This window comes from Suricata suricatta, chromosome 5 (assembly GCF_006229205.1).
Source record: "Suricata suricatta isolate VVHF042 chromosome 5, meerkat_22Aug2017_6uvM2_HiC, whole genome shotgun sequence".
NCBI lineage: Eukaryota > Metazoa > Chordata > Mammalia > Carnivora > Herpestidae > Suricata > Suricata suricatta.
In genome coordinates, this window is record NC_043704.1 from 89,564,804 (window position 1) to 89,590,391 (window position 25,588).

Genomic DNA, 25,588 nt, shown 5'->3' on the forward strand with positions numbered 1-25,588 from the left:
GGTATTGAAATCCAAGAGGCACAGAGAACTCTCCTCATATGTAACTTGAATTGATCTTCTGCATGACATATCATAGTGAAACTGGCAAAATATAAGGATAAAGAGAGAATTCTGAAAGCAGCTAGGGAAAAAAGGGTCCTAACATACAAAGGGAGACATATTAGAGTGGTTGCAGACCTATCTAGTGAAACTTGGCAGGCCAGAAAGAAATGGCAGGAAATGTTTAAGAAAAAGTATGCAGCCAAGAATCCTTTATCCAGCAAGCCTATCATTCAGAATAGAAGGAGAGATAAAAGTTTTCCCAAACAAACAAAAATTGAAATAATTCATCACCACTAAACAAGCCCTACAAGGAATCCTAAGCTGGGATTCTATGAGGGAAATGTTGCAAGGAACACAAGGTACCAGAAACACCACTATAAACATGAATTCTAGGGAGAACACAATGACTCTAAACTCATATTTTTCAATAATAACACTGAATGTAAATGGACTAAATGCTCCAATCAAAGTACATAGGGTAGCAAAATGGAAAAACATACACACACACAAGATCCATCTATTTGCTGTCTACAAGAGACTCATTTTAGACCTGAGGACACCTTCAGATTGAAAGTGAGGATATGGAGAAATATCTATCATGCATCTGGAAGTCAAAAGAAAGCTAGAGTAGCCATACTTATATCAGATAAACTGGACTTTAAAGCGAAGGCAGTAACAGGAGATGAAGAAGGGCATTATATAATAACATAGGATCTATCAATAAGGAAGAGTTAACAATTATAAATGTGTATGTACCAAATTTGGGTGCACCCAAATACTTAAAACAGTTAATCACAAACAGAAACAATCTTATTGATAAGAATGTGCTAATTGCAGGGGACTTTAACACTCCACTTACAGCAATGGATAGAACAACTAGACAGAAAATCACTAAAGAAACAATGGACCTGAGCAACACATTGTACCAGATGGATCTGACAGATATATTTAGAACTCAACATCCTAAGACTATGGAATTCAGTTTCTTCTTGAGTGCACATGGTACATACACTCTCCAAGACAGACCACATACGGGGTCATAAAGCAGCCCTCAATAAATATAAAAAAATTGAAATCATGCCATGTACACTTTCAGATTACAATGCTATGAAACTTGAAATCAATTCCAGGAAAAAGTCTGGAAAACCCCTAAAAACATGGAAGTTAAATAACACCCTACTAAGGAATGAATGGGCAAATAAGGCAATTAGAGAAGAACTTTAAAAATATATGGAAACAAGTAAAAATGAAAATACAACAATCCAAACTCTTTGGGATGAAGCAAAGACACTCCTAAGAGGAAAGTGCAGGCAATACAGGCCTATTTCAAGAAACTAGAGAAAGCACAAATATAAAATCTAATAGAGCACCTAAAGGAAGTAGAAGAAGAGCAGCAAGAACACCCCACACCCAGAAGAAGAAGAAAAATAATAAAGATCAGGGCAGAAATAAACAATATAGAATCCAAAAAGGCAGTTGAACAGATCAATGAAACCAAGAGTTGGTTTTTTGAAAAAATAACAAAATTGATTAACCTCTAGCCAGGCTTCTCAGAAAGAAAAGAGAGAACATCCAAATAGACAAAATCATGAATGAAAATGGATTTATCACAACCAATCCCTCAGAAATACAGGCAATTATCAGGGAATACTATGTAAATTGTGTGCCAACAAACTAGACAACCTAGAAGAAATGGACACATTTCTAAAGACACACAGACTACCAAAATTCAAACAAGAAGAGATACAAAATCTGAAAAGACCCATAACTAGTAAAAAAAATTGAATCAGTTATCAAAAATCTCCCAACAAATAAAAGCCCTGGGCAAGATGGCTTCCCTGGGGAATTTTACCAGACATTTAAAGCAGAGTTAATACACATTCTTCTCAAGCTATTCTAAAAAATAGAAATGGAAGGAAAACTTCCAGAATCATTTTATGAAGCTAAGATCACTTTGATTCCCAACCAGACAGACATCCAGCAAAAAAAGGGAACTACAGGCCGATATCCTTGATGAATACAGATGCAAAAATACTCAACAGTATACTAGCAAATCAAATTTAACAGCATTTAAAAAGAATTATTCACCATGATCAAGTGGGATTCATTCCTAGGTTACAGGGCTGGTTCAATATTTGCAAATCCATCAATGTTATACATCACGTTAACAAAAGAAGGATAAAAACCATTTGATCCTGTCGATAGATGCAGAAAAAGCATTTGACAAAATACAGCACCCTTTCTTAATAAAAACCCTTGAGAAAGTCGGAATAGAAGGAACTTACCTAAACATTATAAGAGCAGTTTATGAAATGCCCACAGCTAATATAATCCTCAATGGGGAAAAACTGAGAGCTTTCCCCCTGAGATCAGGAACATGACAAGGATGTCCACTCTCACCATTGTTGTTTATCATAGTGCTGGAAGGGCACCTAGGTTGCTCAGTTGTTTAAGCTTCTGCTCGGCTAAGGTTCATGATCTCATGGTTCATGGGTTTGGGCCCCGACTTGGGCTTTGTGCTGTCAGCTAGTTCAGAGACTGGAGTGTGTCTTCAAATTCTGTCTACCTCTCTCCCTGACCCTTCCCTACTCATGCTGTCTCTCTCTCTCTCTCTCAAAAATAAATAAAACATTAAAAAAAAAAAAAACCCAAGTGTTGAAAGTACTAGCATCAGCAATCAGACAACAAAAGGAAATAAAAGGCATCAGAATTGGCAAAGATGAAGTCAAACTTTCACTTTTCACAGATGACAAGGTACTCTACATGAAAAACCCAACAGACTCCACCAGATGCCTACTAGAACTGATCCATGAATTCAGCAAAGTTGCTGGGTACAAAATCAACATACAGAAACCAGTTATATTTTTTATACACCAATAATAAAGCAACAGAAAGAGAAATCAAGAAACTGATCCCATTCAGAAGTACACAAAAAACCATAAAATACCTAGGACTAAACCTAACCAAAGATATAAAAGGTCTATATGAAGAAAAGTATAGAAAACTTCTGAAGGAAATTGAAGAAGATACAAAGAAATGGAAAAACATTCCATGTCCATGGATCAGAAGAATAAATATTGTTAAAAGGTCAATACTACCCAAAGCAATCTACACATTCAATGCAATCCCCATCAAAATTGCACGAGCATTCTTCTCAAAGCTAGAACAAATGATCCTAAAATTTGTATGGAACCACAAAAGACCCCAAATAGCCAAAGTCATATTGAAGAAGAAAACCAAAATGGGAGGCATCACAATCCCAGACTTTAGCCTCTACTGCAAAGCTGTAATCATCAAGATAGTATGGTATTGGCACAAAAACCGACACATAGATCAATGGAATAGAAGAGAGAACCCAGAATTGGACCCACAAATGTATGTCCAATTAACCTTTGACAAAGTAGAAAAGAGCATCTAATGGAAAAAAGACAGCCTTTTTAACAAGTGGTGTTGGGAGAACTGGATAGCAACAATGAAAAGAATGAAACGAGATCAATTTCTTACACCTTACACAAAAATAAACTCAAAATGGATGAAGGGCCTGAATGTGAGACAGGAAACCATCAAAACCCTAGAGGAGAAAACAGGAAACAACCTCCTTGACCTCAACAGCAGGAATCTTTTACTTGAATTTTTTACACATCCCCCAAAGCAAGAGAATCAAGAGCAACAATGAACTATTGGGACCTCATCAAGATAAAGAGCTTCTGCATGGCCAAGGAAACTATCAAGAAAACTAATGGGCAACTGACAGAATAGGAAAAGATAGTTGCAAATGACATATCAGATAAAGGGCTAGTATACAAAATCTATAAGGAATTCACCACACTCCACACCTGAAAAACAAATAATCCAGTGAGGAAATGGGCAGAAGACATGAACAGACACTTCTCCAAAGGGGACATTCAGATGGCCAATAGACACATGAAATGATGCTAAGCGTCCCTCATCATCAGGGAAATAAAAATCAAAACCACACTGAGATATACCACCTCACACTGGTCAGAGTGGCTAAAATGAACAAATCAGGAGACTATAGATGCTGGCGAGGATGTGGAGAAATGGGCACCCTCCTACACTGTTGGTGGGAATGTAAACTGATGCAGTCCCTCTGGAAAACAGTGTGGAGGTTCCTCAAAAAATTAACAATAGAACTCTCCTATGACCCAGCAGTAGCACTGCTAGGAATTTTCCCAAGGGATACAGAAGTGCTGATGCATAGGGTAACATGTACCCCAATGTTCATATCAGCAGTTTCAACAATAGGCAAATCATTGAAAGAGCCTAAATGTCCATCAGCTGATGTGGTTTATCCATACAATGAAATACTGCATGGCAATGAGAAAGAATGAAGTCTGGCCATTTGTAGCAACGTGAATGGAACCCGGGGGTGTTATGCTAAGCGAAATAAGTCAGGCAGAGAAAGACAGATACCATATGTTTTCACTTATAAGTGGAGCAGGAGAAACTTAACTGAGGACCATGGGGGAGGGGAAGGGGAAAAAACAGTTAAAGAGAGGGAGGGAGGCAAACCATAAGAGACTCTTGAATACTGAGAACAAACTGAGGGGTGATGGGGGTTGGGGAGAGGAGAAAATTTGTGATGGGAATGAAGGAGGGCACTTGTTCGGATGAGCACTGAGTGTTACATTGAAACCAACATGACAATAAACTATAAAAGAAAAGAAGAAGAAAAGGACTGAATTGGAACATGGAGACTTTGCAACAAGTTTCAGAGAGATAATCAGCATTTGGTGCATATATTACTCTTTCCTTCTAAACTTGTGTATCTGACAAGGCAACATTTTATTGGCCTTTTAATGATATTCTGTAAAATTAGATAGAGTTAGCATATCTTCCCAACTCCCGAGTGGGACATATTTAAGCTTTGATTGGAAAATGAGACCTACTATGATTAGCAATAAAAAAAATTGGAGACACTTTAACTGGCACATTTGTGGGCTATCCCTTCCAAAAATATTTGGCCATGTTTCCTCCCATTTTGCATTATGGTATAAAGAGCCAATTACTATTTGCATGTAATTATTTCTGGATGAGAAAGAGATGGCAAGGTAAAATTTTAGTCTACATTAGGATTAGCCAAATATAACCAGACAGATACAAACAGAATTTCTTTCTAAGACTTCCATTTAAAGTGTTTACCAAATTTAATCTTACCTTATCTGTCATATTATTTAAGCTGAAATCCGAAGAACTGCAAATAGAAACAAACTCATTTGGTCCACATCACAACTATTAAAATCCATTGCTCATGTGAGAAATCTGTAATTTTTGATCTCTCCCCAATCCTTTACCCTCACATTTAATCTATCCCCAAGTTCTATAGACTCAACCTCCAGAATGTTACAAATTCATCTTCTATGTGTTTCTACCTCCACCAATATAACCTTCAGTGATGATTAATTTTATGTGTCAACTTGGCTAGGCCATGCTGCCCAGTTGTTCATCAAACACAATCTATATGTTACTCTGAAGGCATTTTGTAGATGTGGTTAACATTAATGATCAGTTAACTTTAAATAAAATCAGAATATTCTAGTAATGTGGGCAGGCCTCATTCAATCAGTTGAAGTTCTTAAGAGAAAAAACTGAGATTTCATGAAAAAAGTGGAATTCTGCTTTAGGACTATAATATAGAATCCTTCCAGAATTTTCATCTTGCCCTACAAATTTCAGACTAAGATTGCAACATTAACTCTGCTTACCCTAAGGATTTTGGACTTGTTGACTTCCACAATTGCATGAGACAATTCTTTAAAGTCTATCCTCTCTCTCTCTCTCTCTCTCTCTCTCTCTCTCTCTCTCTCTCTCTCTCTCATCTATCTACCTATCTACCTACCTACCTATCTATCATCTATCTATTATCTATCTATCTATCTATCTATCTATCTATCTATCTATCTATCATCTATCTATCTATCTATCTATCTATCTATCTATCTATCTATCTATCTATCCTTCTATCCCTCCATCCTACTAGTTCTATTTCTCTGCAGAACTCTGACTGATACACTTAGGTCATTAAAATATCACATCACTTTTAGTCTCTCCATTTCTTCCACTACCTCTATAATCTTTTCTCCACATAGCTGTCAAAAATAGTAGATGGATAGATAAATAGACACACCATCGGACAGAATTATTTTATTCTCTGCTTAAAATAAGATTTAAAATGCACTGAAAATAACATCTTAACCCTTCTTCATGGCCTCTAGACACTTGTCTATTTCTTCAGTCTCAGCCAAGTTGCTTTCCCCCCAATACATTTAGCTACTGAAGAAAACAACAAATCCTCCCTCTTTTCCTTCCTTCCTTCCTTCCTTCCTTCCTTCCTTCCTTCCTTCCTTCCTTCCTTCCTTCCTTCCTCTTCCTTTCTTCCATTTGTTCTTTTCTCTCTCTCTTACTTCCAAACACTTTAAAAGGCTGTAATTACATATTTATTTGGTTTGTTGTCTGCTTATTCTGTTTATTCCCACTGAAGGGTGAGGTACACAAGAGTAAAGTAATATTTATGTTTTTTAGCATGGTGTTCTTAGTAGTTCTGGCATGTGGTGGGCACATCTAGTAAACCTAGATAAGTAATTTTGAAGAGGTTGCACCAATTTCAAGTTCACAGGTAAGAAAGACAATGAAATTAACATAATAATCCTAGGAAATGCAGGAAGAAAAGCACATCCATCACTCAACCCACAGCCATAGTGCAAAAGATTAAATAACCATTTTTTGTGAGATAAAATATATTTTGTTTCTGCTTCTCTTTCTTGATTTGAAATAGAATAATTTTATTCACTTCAACTTAAAATATCTCCCTTTATTCTACTCCTATCTGTGAAGCTACTATGGAAGTGGTCATTAATTTAGGTAAAAAATAAAATTCAGAATGGCTACAATCAGGTTTTATTGCTAACCAATTTATGTAATTTACCATCTCTGGCAACTTTAGGGGAAATTTATTTTTTCTGAACTTCAGAGTCCTTAACTGACAAATGGGGAAGATATTTACCTGGATGAGTGATCAGAAAAATTATAGAGAGAGCACCAAAGAAAAAAGTGGAATCTCCATAAGTGCCTTTGGAGAGTATGGTAGAGTAAAAAAGAAAGGGCTTTGAAACAAGAAAGCCCTGGATAAAACTACCAGCTCCCACAATTATTATGTATATTGTAAAGATTAGAGTTAAGCACCAAATATATAAAATGTCTGACATGACATGTGATTAGTATTCATTTAAAAAAAATTCTTGTAGGAAATGTCTTTGGGTTCCTAACCTCTGCTCGGCAGGGAAACATATCACAAATTAAACAATTCCAACAAATGCCTGTGAGGGATATACCTGCACCTCTACTGTTATGGCACCTGGTCTGGATCACCTGGTGGAAGAACCAAGTGGTACTCAGATATCTCAGAAGGCATGGAGTTCATTTCACATCAGTGGGCTCAGAGGTCACTCTCCAGAGATCTGAGCTCAGAGCTTAAGCCCTTTATGGTTTTAGCTGAGTCATAGCAAGTTCCCCCCTTAAAAATTAAAACATACCAAATACATGACACCACAGTTATGTGTGATCATGGGCTAATTAGTCATTATTCCATCAAGATGTCCCATTTGAGATAACTGTAGGATTGAAGTAAAGAATTGGAATGGCCCTGAAGTAAGAACCAGATGCCAGGTATAGTTCCAGTATGGAAACCCCCACATTGAAAAGGGCCTGGAGTGAGAAGAGATACACATTGAAGCAAGGATTGCTGGTGTCTCAAGGCCTGGTGATTAAGTTCTTTTTGGACAGTTGAGATCCATAAGAGAACCATCCATGGAATTGATTAATACATGATTATACATGATTTGTCTTATGTAATAAGATGGGTAATTCCCCAACCAAGGCCATTACTTTATTGGAATGCATAATAATTCCTTTTCTTTTGAACAATGTCTTGGCCTCAACACAAATTGGAAGAGGGAACCTGGCTGGCCAGAGGAAAAGATCAATAACAAAACTATCCTGCAATTGGACGTGTTTTGGAAATATGATGGAAATGGGGAGAATTTCCCTATGTTCATTGTTGGTGGACCTTAAAAAAATCAAGATATAATACTTTTGTTAAATCAGACTCTTAATGAGATAGATGTTTTTTAAAAAGTCTGCATTCGTAGTAATTTGGCATGCACAGCAAGTGGGGTAGGAAGAAGAACCCAGAAGAGGAGTCTTTGGTTGGGGACTGGAATTTCCCCATCAGTCCTGTTGGCCATCTTATATCAGATTTTCCCCTATCACTACCACCACCAGCACCGACTGCAGACAAGGCAGATACTAGTTCCTCTAGATCCTGGAATACAGCATAAAAGACCAAGTTGGTCTTTCTGGGAAAAGTAGTCAACAAATGTTAAGACAGCACAGAAAAAGACACACGCGCTAACAATCATACAAGATTTTAAAGGCAGAAGTGAACCCATACTCTTCAGCAAAGTTTGCAGACAGATAGGAAGGCAGATGGCAGAAAGGAGAATCACAGAGTTTCTCAGAGATCTCCTGAAAATTTCCTGCTTGAGAGCGGCAGGCACCTGGTTACTGTCAGTGAAGGTTTTCCTTCTGTTCTAGTAGTTCTTGATTCCAAGAATATCAGTGAAAGCTTACTTGACCTTACAACTCCTACACTTCCAATGAACATCTAAGCCTTTCCTTTTGTTCAAACTATTCTTACTTGGAATAACTAGATTGTCTTCTAGTCTTCTCATTAAAACTTGTCTGATTAGGATAGATTGAAAGGAAATACAAGAATCCCACCATATGTAATTTGAGTGTTTGTTGTATTTTTATTAGAATTGTAGCAATTATATGTTAAATTGCATATTATAGTTAGATCTAACTATTTCTATTTCTATTTCATCCTATCGTTCTTACAAATTTCCAAGCTGATGTCTTTTTCAGTATGTCCTTTCAGTTACAAATTCACAACTTTTTTGTTGCAATGAGATGAAAATGTTATAGCTTTGTGACTTTAGTAAACAGACTGAATACGCAGTGCAACCAAAGTTGGTGGTTGGCAAACCATGAAGGCCCTTATGGTGACCAGAGAAGCAGGGACATTTATATCCTTTTCTTCCTCAACTAGAGTAACCTTGTAAGCTTTAATTTGAATGAAATACTATACTGGAGTGATATGAGAATAAATGTGTGTCCTCAGAACCATGTCTATCAGTTCTCTGTCATTTCCATGTGTGCCATCTCAAAAATGTTGTGCCTGCTCCATAGTTGTGTGTGTGTGTGTTGTATAAAGATCTATTTTATCTTATTATAAGAATAAAATATTGCTAATAATAATCTAGATTTGGCAAATACAATGATTTCTGGCATTTGCTCAGGTAAACATATAATCTATAATACAATCAAGTACTTTAGTTTCATTATGTAACAAAATAAAATATTACATGTTTTAGTGGGTATGAAAAAAATACTGAGCATGATCCTTTCTCTTACTCCTCTTTGTATCATATTAAATCAACAATATATTTATAGACATGGAAACACTAAAATGTGTTATTCTGATAGCTGAAATAAAGAAAGGATACAATGATAAAAGGAGAGGGAAACAAGTACTAAAGTATTTAACATGGTTTCACAGAGAACCTAAATTTTATTATTTTTCTTCCTTTGTTGAAATAATTATTTCAATAATTAATTTTAAAGAAAATCGGAAGTTTATTTATATTAGTTTTTAAATACTTACTCAACTAGTATTTCCATTCCCTGACAGATCTGCCTACTTATCTTTGAATTACCGGATGAAAAGAATGAGTCTCATGGAAGATCAGTGACTTGTAGGATTATCTGATCAGTGGCCCTTTTAGGTCTTAAGCTCACGTCCCTAAACTCCCAGTCTAATGATTCCTTCTCTCTATGGCACTGTTATGTAAAACCATTTCTCACCATGACATATGAGATTTAGCAGATAAATGTCCCTCTTCTTTTAACTGCACTCAAGATTTATGGAAACAGGAAAGGGAAAGCAATATTTTGGGACAAAGTGATTTTATTGATTCAGCCTATAGGCTATATCTTTTTTTTCCAGAAGTAGGGATAGACTTGGTACCTCATAAATGTACTTTCACAACCAGTAGGGCTAGGAGATATAACTGTAAATGTACAACAAATGAAACTTCACAAGTCCTTATAAAAATTGAGTCTTTTAATTTCTGGTTATATTTGCATCAAAATCTAACCAAATTTATTGGTTTTGTGCAAACTAGGAATAATTTGGATCAACATATGCAGCAATACCTAGCAGGTGGAGTGAATAGTGGTTTTTGAGAAATGGTTTAAATCCCATTTCAAATCCCCATTTCTGTTACATATGAACTTTTCTTAAGTTTCATTTTTCTTACCTATATACAAGGAATAACAAAACTGATATTACAATACTGTTAGAAGTATTATAGACAATATATGAAAATGTATAGTGTAGTGCTGGTACAGAGTAAACCTTCCTCTGTGAGGAATGTTGTTATTCTTATTCATAACATTATTAAATACATTATAAAACCACAACTCACTCTCAGATTGTCAATGTGTCTTGTTTTGCAAATAAGAAAACAGTAATTTTCCCTACCTTATATAGAAAGAAACTTCAAACCTGAGAAACATTTTTATAAAATGAATTTCTATTTTGATCCTAGAAGGATTAGTTTCAGACCAATTAGCCTGATAAAGTGAATGTTGTCAATTGAAATTTTTTAAACAAGTGTTTCAATGTCTAATCAAATTGCAGTGAACATTATCTGTCAAAGTGGGATATGTTCTTTGTTTTAATATTAACAAAATGAGCTATTAAAAAAAGAGGCTTGGATTTGAGTATATTAATTTTCTTTTTAATTTGGAAGCTTTTTTATTCCTTTTAGAAGGAGAAACTTTAAAATTATGAAAGGGGGACATAATTATAAAACTAATGTATATGTTTATTCATAAATGAGTAATGAGGAATGTATATAATGATCAGCATTATAAAGATTTTGTACATGAGCCAGGTCTTCAATCCTCTTTTGGAAATTTTACATTGTGTGAATTATAAAACTCTGTATTCATACATAGATTATTTTGTGCAAGTGGTCGCTATTAAAAATATTTTAAAAGCATTATGGTAATTCTTAATCACTAGTTATTTTTTCATAGTCTAGAGAAATCAGAGGCATTGCTGATAGAATTAATGACAAGAGAAACAATGGTAGGATTTTAACTCCATTCAGACCACCCACACCTCGCTAAGAGAAATGGTACAATCCTAACAAAGTAGTTATTATCCCAATCAACATGGAACATGAGGTTCCATTAGTACATATATAGCTAACTCTAATTAAAACACCATGAAAACTGTATAATGAAATCACTTTATTCTGAAATGTGTTTGAGGGGGGTGGATTTCAATCTCCTAAAATTCTTAAAATCAAATGTATGTCCAGAATACATAGCCAGAAACCTCATCATAGAGTATCTGGGAAGTGTGTTTTTTAATAGTTCTGTCTAATGTCATTGCTTGCCTAAGTGTAAACTAGTTCTAACATCTTTCAAAAGCAAAGTTTTGGGAGCTTATGTGTTTGAAAAGTACTTTTAATGGATTGCTTGCTTTGTTTACCCTTGGCTCAAGGCAGAAGCATCCTGACATTTACATTGCTATTTTCCTGCTTTCAAGGATGCTAAAAAAAATTATCTTGGCTTAGATTAGCTTGAAATTGTCCTCTGAACTTTTTCCAAGCCATTCTACTTATCTTGAAAAGGACTTCTTTTTATGTACCTGCCCCCACAGTTTTTATAAAGACACAAAGCCAGGGGTGCCTGGGTGGCTTAGTCAGTTAAACCTCTGACTTTGGCACAGGTCATGTTCTCATGGTTCGTGGGTTCAAACCCTTTGTTGGGCTCTGTGCTGAAAGCTCAGAGCCTGGGGAGTGCTTTGGATTCTGTGTCTCCTTTTCTCTCTCTCTGTCCCTTTCCACTCGAGTTCTGTCTCTGTCTCTCTCAAAAATAAACAAACATTAAAGAAAATTTTAAAAAGTATTAAATAAGGACACAAAGCCAGAGACCCACACACATGTGCAAGCACATACACACACTGTCCCTTGGCTTACAAATAGGTAGTGTTCACCAAACTCCTGACTAAGGACATTGTTTGGAACTAATGTGTATCTTCCAAAAGAAATAATATTATAAATGTAGGTGCTTACATAGCACCCAACAGACTACGTAACCATGATGTAGCTGAAATACCATACATTTAGAAAGAACAATGGGACAATATTACAGTATAACCAGTAGTTTTGTTTTAAGCATACTAATTAGCCTTTAATTTATTTTGAATGATGGTGCTTGAGGATGTTCACTTTCCTAGAGCTCTGTTTCTGCCAAGCAGCCAGCGTTAAACATGGGCTCATGCCTGTTTCCTTCTGGTTCCCCACACCCTCAAATCAAAACCACCGCAACACAAATGCCATAGATAGAGCTCCAAATCTTCTCCCCAAAGTCACACCAAATTCCCTATCCTTTGGTAAAATCACCCTATAATTGTATAAAATCACAGTTAATAGGGCAGCAATGCAAATCTGTCTGTCTGTCTATATGTATGTACCCATATCTTGTAACGGGGATGAAGGGAAACCTACAGTAGCTTTTATCATTTAAATGCTGACTCTTTAAATATGTAGAGGCTAAACATGGGATTTTAGCCAGATAACCTATTCCAGTGTACGAATGTGAGGTCATGCTGATATATTTCACATCCATACATTGCCTATTAATAGAAAACCTTTGCCAATCATATTTTTGCTGAGAGCAGTTTTAGCACCCCATGTTTTTACACTAAAAGTTTAAAATAAAAGATCTTCCTAGGCCTGTGCAGCATTGTACGGTCACTTAAACTAAAGGAGATAGCAATCGTCAGTGCTTTCCTGTTTTTAAGACTTTGGAGCCTGGTAGAGAGGCAAGTGCAGAAACGAGGTATAGGGACAGAAGAGCAAGAACTCAGGCTCTTTGAGGATTCCAAACATTTGTGACAAGGCCAAAAATTTTGGGGAGATTTTCTAAAATAAGTGAGAAAATGCATATTCTGTAAGACATTAAATTTCAAGCATGAAATAGCTGGTGCCCAAATCTAAAAAAGTGGTTCAAACTTCAAAATTTAAAAGGGAGAGTCTGTTCCCCAAAGACTATGATGCTTGTAACAGTGGTTCCTGAACATATAAAGGATGTGGTTGGGGGAGCACCTGGGTGGCTCAGTCCGTTTAGCTTCGGACTTCAACTCAGGTCATGATCTCACAGCTTGTGAGTTCAAGTCTGCTTACGGCTTTATGCTGGCAGCTCAGAGCCTGAAGCCTATTTCAGATTCTGTATCCCTCTCTGTGTGCCCCTCCCCGCCTCATGCTTTGCCTCTCTCTCTCTAGCAAAAATAAATAAACATCAATAATTAAAAAAAAAAAAGAATGCGGTTTGAAAGAAAGCTTTCCTACTGGAAAACGTTTGTTGTTTAGAGTGTGTCCACATTTATTTTGGACATATAATATTAATATTATATTTACTCTTTTCAAAAACTGTATATAATTCTATCCCCGCCCAATGTTTTTCTTTTCTGTGGGATCTTACAATCCCTCAATATGTAAGCTTTTAGCAAATGTTTAAGGGAAAGGACTGTATAATAAAAATCAAAAATGAAAGAAATCTTTTCATTGTAGTGACCCTGGGGAAAGAGAACACGTGTTACTGAATTTTTAAATGTTTATCCTTCAGTTAAGAGAGATTAAAGGAAGAAGTTTTGGAACCCAAAACACTATCAAAGTCAGAAGCAAAAACAGCAGAATGGTAAAAAGTTACATTTATTTTATAATATTTGTATAGAATCCTATAGTTCACAAATTATTTTTTTACATTTTATTTTCCATTTTACCTAATTTAATCCTAGTATTTTATATAAATTTATCCCAATGTTAATAGTCCTCTGAGGTTTTCTATTCTTGTTGAGAAACTGACCTTGAGAGTTCCTTAAAACAAATTTTCCTATTCAAACCCCTTCCTTCTTTTATAAATCATCGTTTTGTGTGGTGTTCTTAATTCTGAAAACCATTCTGGGAAAAGTGAGCCGCCCACAGTAAAAGGCAGTATTAAAGTATATTGTAGCAAAAGAGGAAAGGCAATTCAGTGGAGAAAGGATAGTCTTCTCAACAAATAGTGCTGCAACTACTACACATCCACATGCAAAGATAACATATGTAGATATAGACCCTGCACTCTTCATAAAAGTTAACTCAAAATCGATCACTGGCCTTTTGTAAAATGTAAAACGATGAAACTCTTAGAAGACAACATAAGAGAAAATCTGGATGACCTTGGGTTTGACGACACATTTTTATATACAACACCAAAAGCACAATCCATGAAAAAAAAATTGATAAATTGGATTTCATTAAAATTAAAACATCTGCTTCACAGAAGAGACTGATAAGAGGATAGAAAGATAGGCCACAATCTGGGGGAAAATATTGCCATATACATATATAGTCAAGGGCTTGTATCCAGAGTATAAAAAGAACTCTTAAAACTCAACACTAGAAGGCAAGTAACTCAAAAGGTAGGCAAAAGACTTGATAAGACACTTTACTAAAGAAGATACACAGATGGAAAGTGAGCATGTGAAAAAATGCTCAATATCATATGTCAATAGAAAATTATAATTAAAACAATGAGATGCCAATACTCATCTATTAGAATGGCTAAAAACCACAATGCTGAAAACAAACAGTGGTGGAGCAACTAACAATTACTTTCTAATGTGGCTAAGGAGAAGGCAAAATGGTACACTCAATTTGGAAAACAGTCATACCATACGACCTAGCAATTCTGCTCCTTGGTAATTACCAAAATGAGGTGGAAGTGTACACCCACACAAAACCTGCACACGAACACATTTAGCAGCTTTATTCATTATTGCCAAAGTTTGAAAAAAACCTGGCACCCTTCATTAGGTGAATAGATAAGCCAACTCTGTATATCCATACAATGAAATCTTATTCAGTGATAAAATAAATTAATATAGAAAAGACTCAAATTCATATTGCTAAGTGAAAAAAACCAATCTGAAAAGGTTACATATTGTATGATCAAACACTAAGGACATCTGGGAAGAGGCAAAACTGTGGAGACATGGAAAAGTCCAGTGGTTGCTGGAGGCTCAGGGGGGAGAGAGCGAGAGATAAATCTGTATGATACAATATGGTGTAAACACATCATTACACACTTAATCAAAACCCATAGAAATTAAAAGACAAAGAGTAAATCCTAACATAGACTATGAACTTTAGCCAGTACTAATGTAACAAATGTACCACACAATAACAAGATGTTAATAATAGGAAAAATTGTGCCTTGTGGATGAGGGAACTGTGTGTGTGTGTGTGTGTGTGTGTGTGTGTGTGTGTGTGTGAAGGGTCATATGAAAACTGTACGTTCTGCTCAGTTTTTCTCTAAATCTAAAACTGCCCTAAAAAGACTATATTTACTTTGGGGGGAGGAGAGATACGTGGTAGTAGAGAATGAGTTATTTCACTGGGTCAGACTGCTTACTCTGCCTTTGCAGAGTAATAACTAAAGGGAGTTAAAAAGAATCCAACAACAAAACAGATACTACAAGCTCCCATCTCCAGATAACACCAGCTCCCAGGCGTAATGGAGCAGTAAAGGAATTCATAATTAGAAAAGAGGAGAGATGAAAGATTCAAAATTTTTAAGAAAATGCATAATGTTTTTCCTATTCAGGACAATGAGTCAAATTTTATATTGTGGGATTTTGATAGTAGTATTATTTTTGAGATGCTTCATAGTTTTTAATGTACGTTCCCTTACATGGTCCCTGGTCATACATATTGTTTCATCTGCTCTCCACTGCCTACTAAGCTCAAAATCTCTGACTCACTTTGCAGCTTTTCATTATGTCATCGCCATCTGTCACTGTATTGCTTCCTGCTCCCCTCCCTCAAGATTAAAAGAATGTCCCTTAATTATAGAGTGGAGGCTTAATGCTGTGAGTATCCACTGAATCAGATTCTTAGAGCTCAAAGGGACTTTAGAGATTATGATTACCAACAGGATCATATAATTATCCTGAGACCAAGTGATACTGAGCGCCTGAACAAACTGGTTCGAGACAAGGATGGAGAGGAGGTACTTGCCACTCCTCATCCACGCTTCATCTGGGTGGGCCAGGGCGATCCTGAAAAACAACTTGAAACAAGATTCTCAAAGCCACTCAGTCCCTAAACTCATTAATTCTTCCTTTAGCTCCATCTCCCAAATCACCCTTCGCTCTTCATTCCTGACACCAATATGCCAATCCGAGTTCGTGTCACATCATGCTGTTCTTACACCGAATCTTCCTGAAGGTTTCTGTTCTCCTCCATCTCCAGGAGACCCTATCTGGAACACCAGGTAAGTCTTCCTAAGATGCAGATTTCTTCATGGCTCCTTTTGTGTAAAAACTAAAGTTCAAACCTCTTGTCAAAAATTTAAAGCACTTCACAAGTTGATTCCTTCATTCCTTGCCACAATTACGATCCTAATAGCCATCCAAACGATCCCACTTGTTCTCTGCTTCCCAGTACACGATGCTCAACCTCTTCTTTGTGTCTTTCTTCACACCACCCTCTCCTAGAAATGCTCCCTTTCTTAGTCAGTTTGGGCTGATATAACAGAATGTTACAGACTAGGTGGCTTACAAACAACACAAAATTATTTCTCACAGTTCTGGAGGATGCGAGGTATAAGATCAAAATCCCAACAGTTTTGGTATCTGGTGAGGGTCCACTTCCTGGTCCACAGAGGTTCTGTCCTCACAAGGCAGAAAATGGCAAGGGAACTCTGTGGAGTCTCTTTTATAAGGGCACTAATCCCTCATGACTAATTCACCTTCCAGAGGTCCCACCACTGAATATCATCCCACTGAGGATCAGGATGAACATATAAATTTGGGGGGAACAAAAACATTCAGTCTATAGCCCTCCCTAATTTAATAGGCATCCTACAATTCCCTTAAGCCCAGATAAATTTCCCCATTTCCCTAAAAAGTCCTTTTTGTCCACCACAAGATAATTTCTCTCTTCACTGAATCCCAACAGCACTACTTGCCTGTAGTATTCATTGGGAAATTTACATAAGTACTCTTTAGATTTTTTGATATATGATTTATATAGTTTACCTTTTGAATCAAACTCCTTAAAGGTAAGGATTTTACATTGCCAGTTTCTAGCAGTATGCTTGCACAGAGCAATGTTCAATGAGGGTTTATTTATGAGAAAGACAACAAAGTTTTACATGTAACATTGTAGGATTTCAAAATCTTTCAATCTTTTGATGCCAAATTATGGATAAAATTTCTTCACATATTCCAAAAATAATGTTTCAGTGTTTAGCGACACTTTGGTGGAAGCAGTATCCTTTGGGACATGATCCAAATTCCAAATGAAATATTTATCTTTATCCAATGAACTTCTGTCAACAGCTTTCTTAAAAAGCAAATTACTTTTGACTTCCTCCTTGTATATTTGATGAGAATTGTCATAACACAATCAGGTTTAAGAGTGAGATTCTTACATTGAATAATATCTCTAAAGGTTATTTAACACTAGAAAAAATGAACCCTGTTCACCAAATGTTCTTTTATACAATATAATTAACAATTTTGTATTTACTCCATCTGGCTAGCATTATAATCAAGTTTTCCATTTTCTTAAACTACATATAATCTTATCATGCTCATTTTTTAACTTTGAACATTTTCTCACCCATCAAGGAAGAGTTTACAAGGATTGAGAATAGAAATTTTGTTGTAATTTCAAATTTTTCCCTCAAGAATATTTAGAAATATGAATTCTCTACCAAGAGAAAACATGAAGTCGGTTGGGTGTCCGGCTTCGGCAGGTCATGATCTCATGGTTGGTGGGTTCAAGCCCCGCATCGGGCTCTGTGCTGACAACTAGCTCGGAGCCTGGAGACTGCTTCGGATTCTGTGCCTCCCTCTCTCTCTGACCCTCCCCTGCTCATGCTGTCTCTCTCTGTCTCTCAAAAATAAATTTAAAAAAATTAAAAAAATATGAAGTAGGATGATTTGTTAGGTATTTCATAAGTGAAGTAAAAATGCATGACACTCTTTGGATAAAGGTCAAAAAGATAATTCATATTGAGGCAATCTATTTGCATCTATCTAGTGTAATCTTTCTGCTATTGGCATGTATATAGATTAATAGAGCCAAAGGGAATAATGGCATACTTGTATTTCTTTAATATTGTCATAATAGTTTAAAATAATGCTGGGATATTGAGTTATAAGCTTTCAAGTCTAAAGTTTGTTACGTGAGTTGGAACATTAACATACCAACGTTTTGAGGCTTGCAAACTGGGATACGAGGTATCACTAACAAGGAGAAGAATCACCTTCTTAATCATTTTTAACTCAGGGCAAGATCAATATTTCCTTTTCTACTCAAAATGTAGAATAAATAAATATTATTTAAGGGGTAATACAAAGTCCTCTAGACAGATACCCCAGAACATAAGGGTCTTCTTGAGTGCAAGTGCCAAGAAAAGCAAATAGTGAAAGAGTCTACTATATTATAATATATAAAACTATATTCTTAATGTAGGATTTTTATTAATTTCTTTAATTATCATAAATTAAAAGTGAGGAGATTTTTATATTCTTAAACTATAATGTACCTATACTGATTAAGGCTTTTTAATAATGCCAAATTTAACAATGTGGTTTAATTGTTTCTTCAGCCATTATTATATCTACCATACACTACATTTTATTTAGTTACCTTGTTCATCCCATTTCCCCATCCCCACTTCAGAAATGTAACCTCACCAGGGAAGGTGTTACTAATTTAAGGCAACTGCTATGTCTCTAGTGCTTACAAATATCTGTTATAAATTAACATTGTCCAAAGTCTTAGAATACAGGATACATAGTGTTAGAAGAAATGATGTAAGGATTTTAAATGAGAATTTGAGTTTAAAATCATAAAGGGAAATCACCAAATATCAGAAGTAGGAATGGTTTCTTATTTTAAACAGGTCTCATTCAACTATCTCATTTTATAGATGTACAAAGTAAGATGCAGAGTGATCAAGTGGTTTGTTAGATCACAGAATTTTGGTAGTAAAGGGCACCTTAAAACTCGCATAGTCCAAATACTCAGGTACTTAAAGTTACCTAGCCTGTGCTTTAATACCTGCCATGATAGTGAGTTCACTACCCTATAAAAGCATCACACTTAGTGCTTTAAGAACACTACTTTTCAGAAACTTCTTTCTTATATGTAATTAAGATTTGTATTCCTATGTTTCAATTCTCTACTCTTAGTCATGCCCTTTGGTCATGTACAGTATGTCTAGGCCAGGGTATTTTTAATTTATATTTATTCATATATAATATACATAGTTATATACATATACAAACAAACACACAGAAACATAAATTGACATAGTGCAAAGGTCTAAATTTGAAGTCTTATGAATGAGGGCTCTGGGCCAAATATTTTTTCTGCCTTACTATTCCTCCAGCACCTCTTTGTCTCTTACCTTTTCTCACATACTCACATAAATAAATATATACACACATATATATATACACGGGACACACACACATACATATATTAAATTGTTATACACATACAGACATCATATATGCATCTATTACCAGAAAGTTGTGTGTATTTATATTTTATGTCTCGTAGAAAAATAAAAAACTTAAATAAGAATATGTAGAAGTGACTGGGAGGCTCAGTTAAGCATCTGACTCTTGATTTTGGCTCAAGTCATAATCTCAGTTTGTGGGTTTGAGTTCTAGGTCAGGCTCTGTACTGTTTGTGTCTCTGTCTCTCTGTCTCTCTCTCTCTCTCTCTATATATATATGTATATAGTCTACGGCCATACCACCCTGAATGCGCCCGATCTTGTCTATATGTGTGTGTGTGTATATATATATATTTTTATTTATTTTGTTTTATATATATAAACTATATATATATATGTTTTATATATATAAACTATATATATAAAACAAAATAAATAAAAAATAATAATATGTAAAACATGTTATAATCTTCTAAACTCCAGCTTTCCTCTAAAGGTCAAAATTGAATACCTCTTCCATATCAAAATTTATTAAAATATTTACTGAAATTGTTAAAATGTTCCTAGGAATCACTCTGTTGTGACCTCTAACCATTATCTCTAGGACTCTGGCTGTTTCAAGATCCATTTAAATCCCACTCTTCCCTGAATGTTACACTTATTTGTCTTTCTTTTAACAGGTAGCTTCTAAAATTAAACACAATACTCAAGATGTAGTCTTACTGGGAAGAATAGTATAGGCTTATCTTCTGATTCACTCAAAAAATGTATTTTTCTCCATACAACCTACAATTCCATCTGATTTTACAGTAGCCATATCATGTCTGACTCAAATTGAGCTTAATGTAAAAAAAAATTCTTAAGTCATTTTCCATATGATACTGCTAAATCAATGTCCTTTTTTCTATGCTCACGCAGTTGAAACGTTCTTGGGGGAGGATGGTCCTGAAATTGTAAGTATGATAATTACTCCTATAACTCCACATAATAACTAGAGTAGAAATGGTGTCAGTTCACAGAAGGTACATGTTCTGAAAGTTAAACAAAAATTTAATTGAGGCCTCAATATAAATATATAAATGTTGGGACACATATCTTACCTATAAAAACCTGGTGGCACTTGCTCTACCAGGAAGCTTTTCTCCATGTCTTGGAGAATGTCATTCAGCATCCGGACACGGATTGGAATTCTCTCCTTGGGATCATTAGCAGGACGCATTTCATCTGACTGGAAGAGTTCAGCACTCTCCCGCAGGCGTGAGGCCAAGGTCAGCAGTTGATGAGTGTTGGGTTGATCACCTAGTGAAGATAAATGAGTCCATCTCAGAAAAGACATCTTCAAAGGAGCAAAATAAGCACTTTGCAATCATGATGTCAAAAAGGAAGATTCAACATCAGTTAAACTTTTATAATAGATTAATTATACCAAAAATATTCTGTCTAAACATTACATTCTAAGAGTATAAACATTATATTCTACTAAGAGTATTAAATTAATGCTACCACTACTGCTACTAATAAGAATTACTACTACTAGGACACGTAGGTGGCTCAGTTGGTTAAGAATCCAACTCTTGGTTTCAGCTCAGGTCTTGATCTCACGGTTTTGTGGGATAGAGCCCACATCAGGCTCTGCGCTAACAGCACAGACCCTGCTTGGGATTCTCTCCCTCTCTCTCTGCCCCCTCCACCTCTCTTTCAAAATAAATACATAAACTTAAAAAATAACAATTACTACTACTACTAATAATACTAGTAAATAGGTATTGATTATTGAAAGACTGCTACTATCTTCCAGGAATGATGTTGAGCACATGACATATTTATCTCATTTAATATTCACCAAAGTTTGCATTGTCATGCCTATTTCATGGAAGCTGAGAATTAATTCAGGCAAGAAAACTGTCCAGGTCATTATACAAGTAAATGACAGGCCAGAATTAGAAGCCTGACTCAAAAATTCATGCTGTTCATGGAATATCCTGTATTTCTGAGGGGGAAATGATTTTAAAAGAAGTTATCTCTTCTGAGAACAAGAGATATGTTCCTGTATGTTGTGAAGTGTCTATGGTCTCTTTTTGCTTTCCTAAAAGTTTCCTGTAATTTGAAGTTGAAATACATCTTTGATTTGAAAATACTATCCTATGTAGTATTTATCTTGTTTTGCTTGGGGGATCATTTTTGTTTTTTGTAGTTTATATTTGTTTGTGTAACTTATTGGAAGTCATTTTGATAAGAATGCTGGTAGTAAACATAGGACATTCCTGTGACTAGAGTAAGACAGCATCGGTAAAGTGATTATGGCCACCAGACCCTGGAGCCAGACTGCTGGAGTTCAAATCCCTCCCTGTTATACCACTTAGTTCCAGTGTGATGTTGGGGTAAGATACTGAGCCTGTGTACTAATCTATAAAATGAACAAAATAATAGTATCTGCTTCATAGATTTTTTTATGAAGGCTAAATGATTAATACTTGTAAAGTGTTACAAAAAGTATTCCTCTGCAGGTAAGCCTTTCCCAGCTGATGTGACTTAACACCGTGTTTAAAAAGCATTCCTTTACTGTACCATGAGAAGTGCATTCACTTCCTTCCCATCTTCTTCCTGATATTCCCCACTATTTGGGTCAGTCTCTGGGTGAAGCAACAGTTAGTGGTGGTGTCATTCTCAGGAGACTCCAGCAAGGTCAGAAACTCAATACAGAGAATTATGTCATGTCAAGGTGATGAAATGAACATGGATCTGATAAACTGAGACTGGCTGTCCTGAGAACATGGCATTGAGATAAGCAGATGGGAAGATGAAGAGGCCATATGGGACTTTTGCCTGGGAAAATTTCAGGCAAAAGGAAAAGATCACAAAGGGACTCTTTCCAAGTGAAGTTTGAGTGTTACCAGCTCCCCAAATACCTGATATTTGTGAAAATGCAGACTCCTACACCTGCTGAATCTCTCTAGGGGTAGAGCCCAGAAATCTCCATGCTACTCAGATTATTACACACATTTTAAAGTTTAAGAAGTACTGTAGAGAGGTGGTGTGCTAAGGAAAAAAAAAAGTAAGTTAGAACTATAGCTGATATATAAAATATGGCTGTCTTAGAATTACCAACCCAATATAGTGATGTTCATTGTCTTTCATGTTCATTTGATGGGGACTATTTCACATGCCAGTTTCTTTAGAAGCCAGCATAGTCCCGACACTCAGTAATTATTTACTAAATAAATAAAGGAGATTCAATAAAGTATTTTAGAAAAAAAATCCAATAACAAAAGAAAACTCTGTTAGAGATAAGTTGTTTTCATGAGAGCTATAAAGTGATAGCCACATTTATAAACTTTCTGTTCACTGAAATTAACAATATGAATAAACTCAATTGTAGGATTTCACAGTTTTTGGTATTTGGACATTTACAAAGTACATTATATACTCATTAATTATCTTGTTTGATATCACAACGAAACTTGAGATTGTGAGAAGAGAAAGTTTTGGTTATTGAGGAAACTTAGCACCCTAAATCATAATTATAATAATAATGCTATTTTATAAAGATAAGGTTTTTCTTAAATTATAATGTTTCACTGAAGTTAACGTATAGGGAACTTACAGGAAATATCTTTGTACAAGGGAAGAAGAAGACAGAAAAGGCACATTTAGTTATACTGGAATTGAAGGACTGAACAACGGAAAAAACAAGTTCAACAGCCTTGAGAGTCTTTTAAGAAAGAAGAGAGAAAGAGAGCCATTTAAGAAAGAAAAATCTGTTCTGACCTAACGTACACTACAGAATTGAAGACATTACTACTGAATCAAGGGAGACAAATTGTACCATTCTACCTTGTTTAGCTTTAAATGAATTTATCTTTCTTGGTGGTGAGGATGTAGAGAACTGACAACTTTAAGAACTTTCTTGTTCCAGAAAGAAGCCTGATAGTGGAAACCTGCCATCTACACCATACCCATCACATCACTTTTAAGGTTACAAATTGAGAAGTAGCTTTACTTTAAATGTTCACTCAATCATTTGTATACATAACTGATGTTCCAAAGATTCCTAATAGTCATTTTAGTGCCAATTAGGGCTTGTTGTCCATTTAAATAAGAAAATAATATCACCAAATCCAAGCAAGCTGTGACTCGACATATTCCTGTTAGAATGTCAGCTCTGTGAAGGAAGATTACTGTCTAATCATTGTGTTCACTACCATTTCCTCAGATAAAAACTATGTCTGGCATATCATTGAATTGTCTACTTTGATCATAGCATCATAGCATCTGTAATATTTTTATCCTTATCTGACTGGTCTTTCTCCTATCCCTTGACTTAAAAGAAGTCCACAAGATGTTTTATCTCTTTATATCTCCAGAAGCTAGCACAATACCTGAGATACAGTAGTCATTTATTTAAAATTTTTTGAGTGAATTTTGAATTATAAGATAATGTTTTGATATATGTATTTAATAATGCCTACAAAGTCACTTAGGGAAATGTTTCACAAAAAAGGAGCATCTACTTATGTTGCTAGAAATCAATAAGAGTTGTAAAGGAAAAGAAAAAAAGCTATTTTAGGGTAATGATAAGTTAAATTAAATTAAATTGAATTAAAATATGGCCTGCCAATAACCCATAAAAACTAAGAATATGTAAAACCTCATTTAAGGCACAATGAATGTCAGAGAACAGAGGACCAACTGAAGGTCTTAACAGCTCAGGTTTAATAAATAGTAAGTCCCTATGACCAAAGAAAATAAACTGGGAGTTAGAGATTTCTCTTAGAGAAAGTGAATACAATTATCTTGAAGTTTTATGCACATGGAGTCTAAAGATGAAGGTCTTGATATAAAAAAACAGATAAGAGCCTCATCTACTTAATTACTATCAATGTAGTGTAATCAAATTATTGTCTTTCAGCTTCCTTGGGGGAAAATGCAGAAATGGTTATTTCATTCTCCCAGCATATAAATAACTATATAAATGGAAGTTACTATTATTAGAGTATACAATCTTAAGTATAAATTACTGCCAGTGCATTTTTTAAAGACATGCCCCAAAATATCATAACTGATAATTTTATTCTCAGAGCTGCTACTTTTCACTTTCTCAAATTTTCTCCACAACTGTATAACACTCTTCCCTGTAGACACGTCATTAAAGACTCTCAATCTTATTTTGTGATGCCTACTAATCTGGAGCCATTTGCATCTCAAACCTCTGAATAACAAGGAAAGAGATAATATAAAGGGTAAAGGAATTAAACAGCTAACCTTCAAAAATGATCCTTTTTACATCAGTGCTTCTGTTGAAAAGCCAAGCATTAGTAAGTTTTTACAGCATAATAGAACATACCAATTTGTGATGATATTTAAAATCAACCTGAATATGATACAAAATAATGGAGACTGCTTAGTGAAATTTACTTGATATTATTCAGGAAACAACTGAAATGTATTTCTAAATTTCAAACAAAAACAATACATTTCTCCTTTGTCTCAAACTAAAATAGAAATGTATTTTTGGTAAATAAATCACTGAGTCCTATTTTGTGTTCTGTCTCATAAGTACTGGGAGGAAGGGATAGATATAAGATTAAATCTCTAACCTTAATAGATTCCCAATCTAGTTTGATATAATCCACAAATGAAGAATAAATAAGGATCAAATAAAATAAATGTTCATGAGGATGACTGAAGAGTTTATTGTATATAAAAAATACTCTAATATTCTAATTAAATCCAGGGAAGAAGTGAAACTTGAGAGACAGAAATTGCCTAGAAGTCAAGGGCATCTAAAATGGAACCCTTGGAAGTTTTGGGACTCTCTCTACATTAAAGCAGTTGAGGATGTTCCATCTGTAAACAACAATATTAATTG

General features: G+C 35.3%; 1 protein-coding gene across 1 annotated transcript in view; it reads right to left on the reverse strand.

Moving 5' to 3' along the window:
• The window catches only part of NAALADL2 (N-acetylated alpha-linked acidic dipeptidase like 2), a 669,400-nt gene that overhangs the window by 25,221 nt on the left and 618,591 nt on the right, over positions 1 to 25,588 (reverse strand). Inside the window, exon 13 of the mRNA XM_029938743.1 lies at positions 20,820 to 21,018. Coding sequence (XP_029794603.1) covers positions 20,820 to 21,018 — 199 coding nt within the window. The remainder of the gene's footprint in view (positions 1 to 20,819; positions 21,019 to 25,588) is intronic.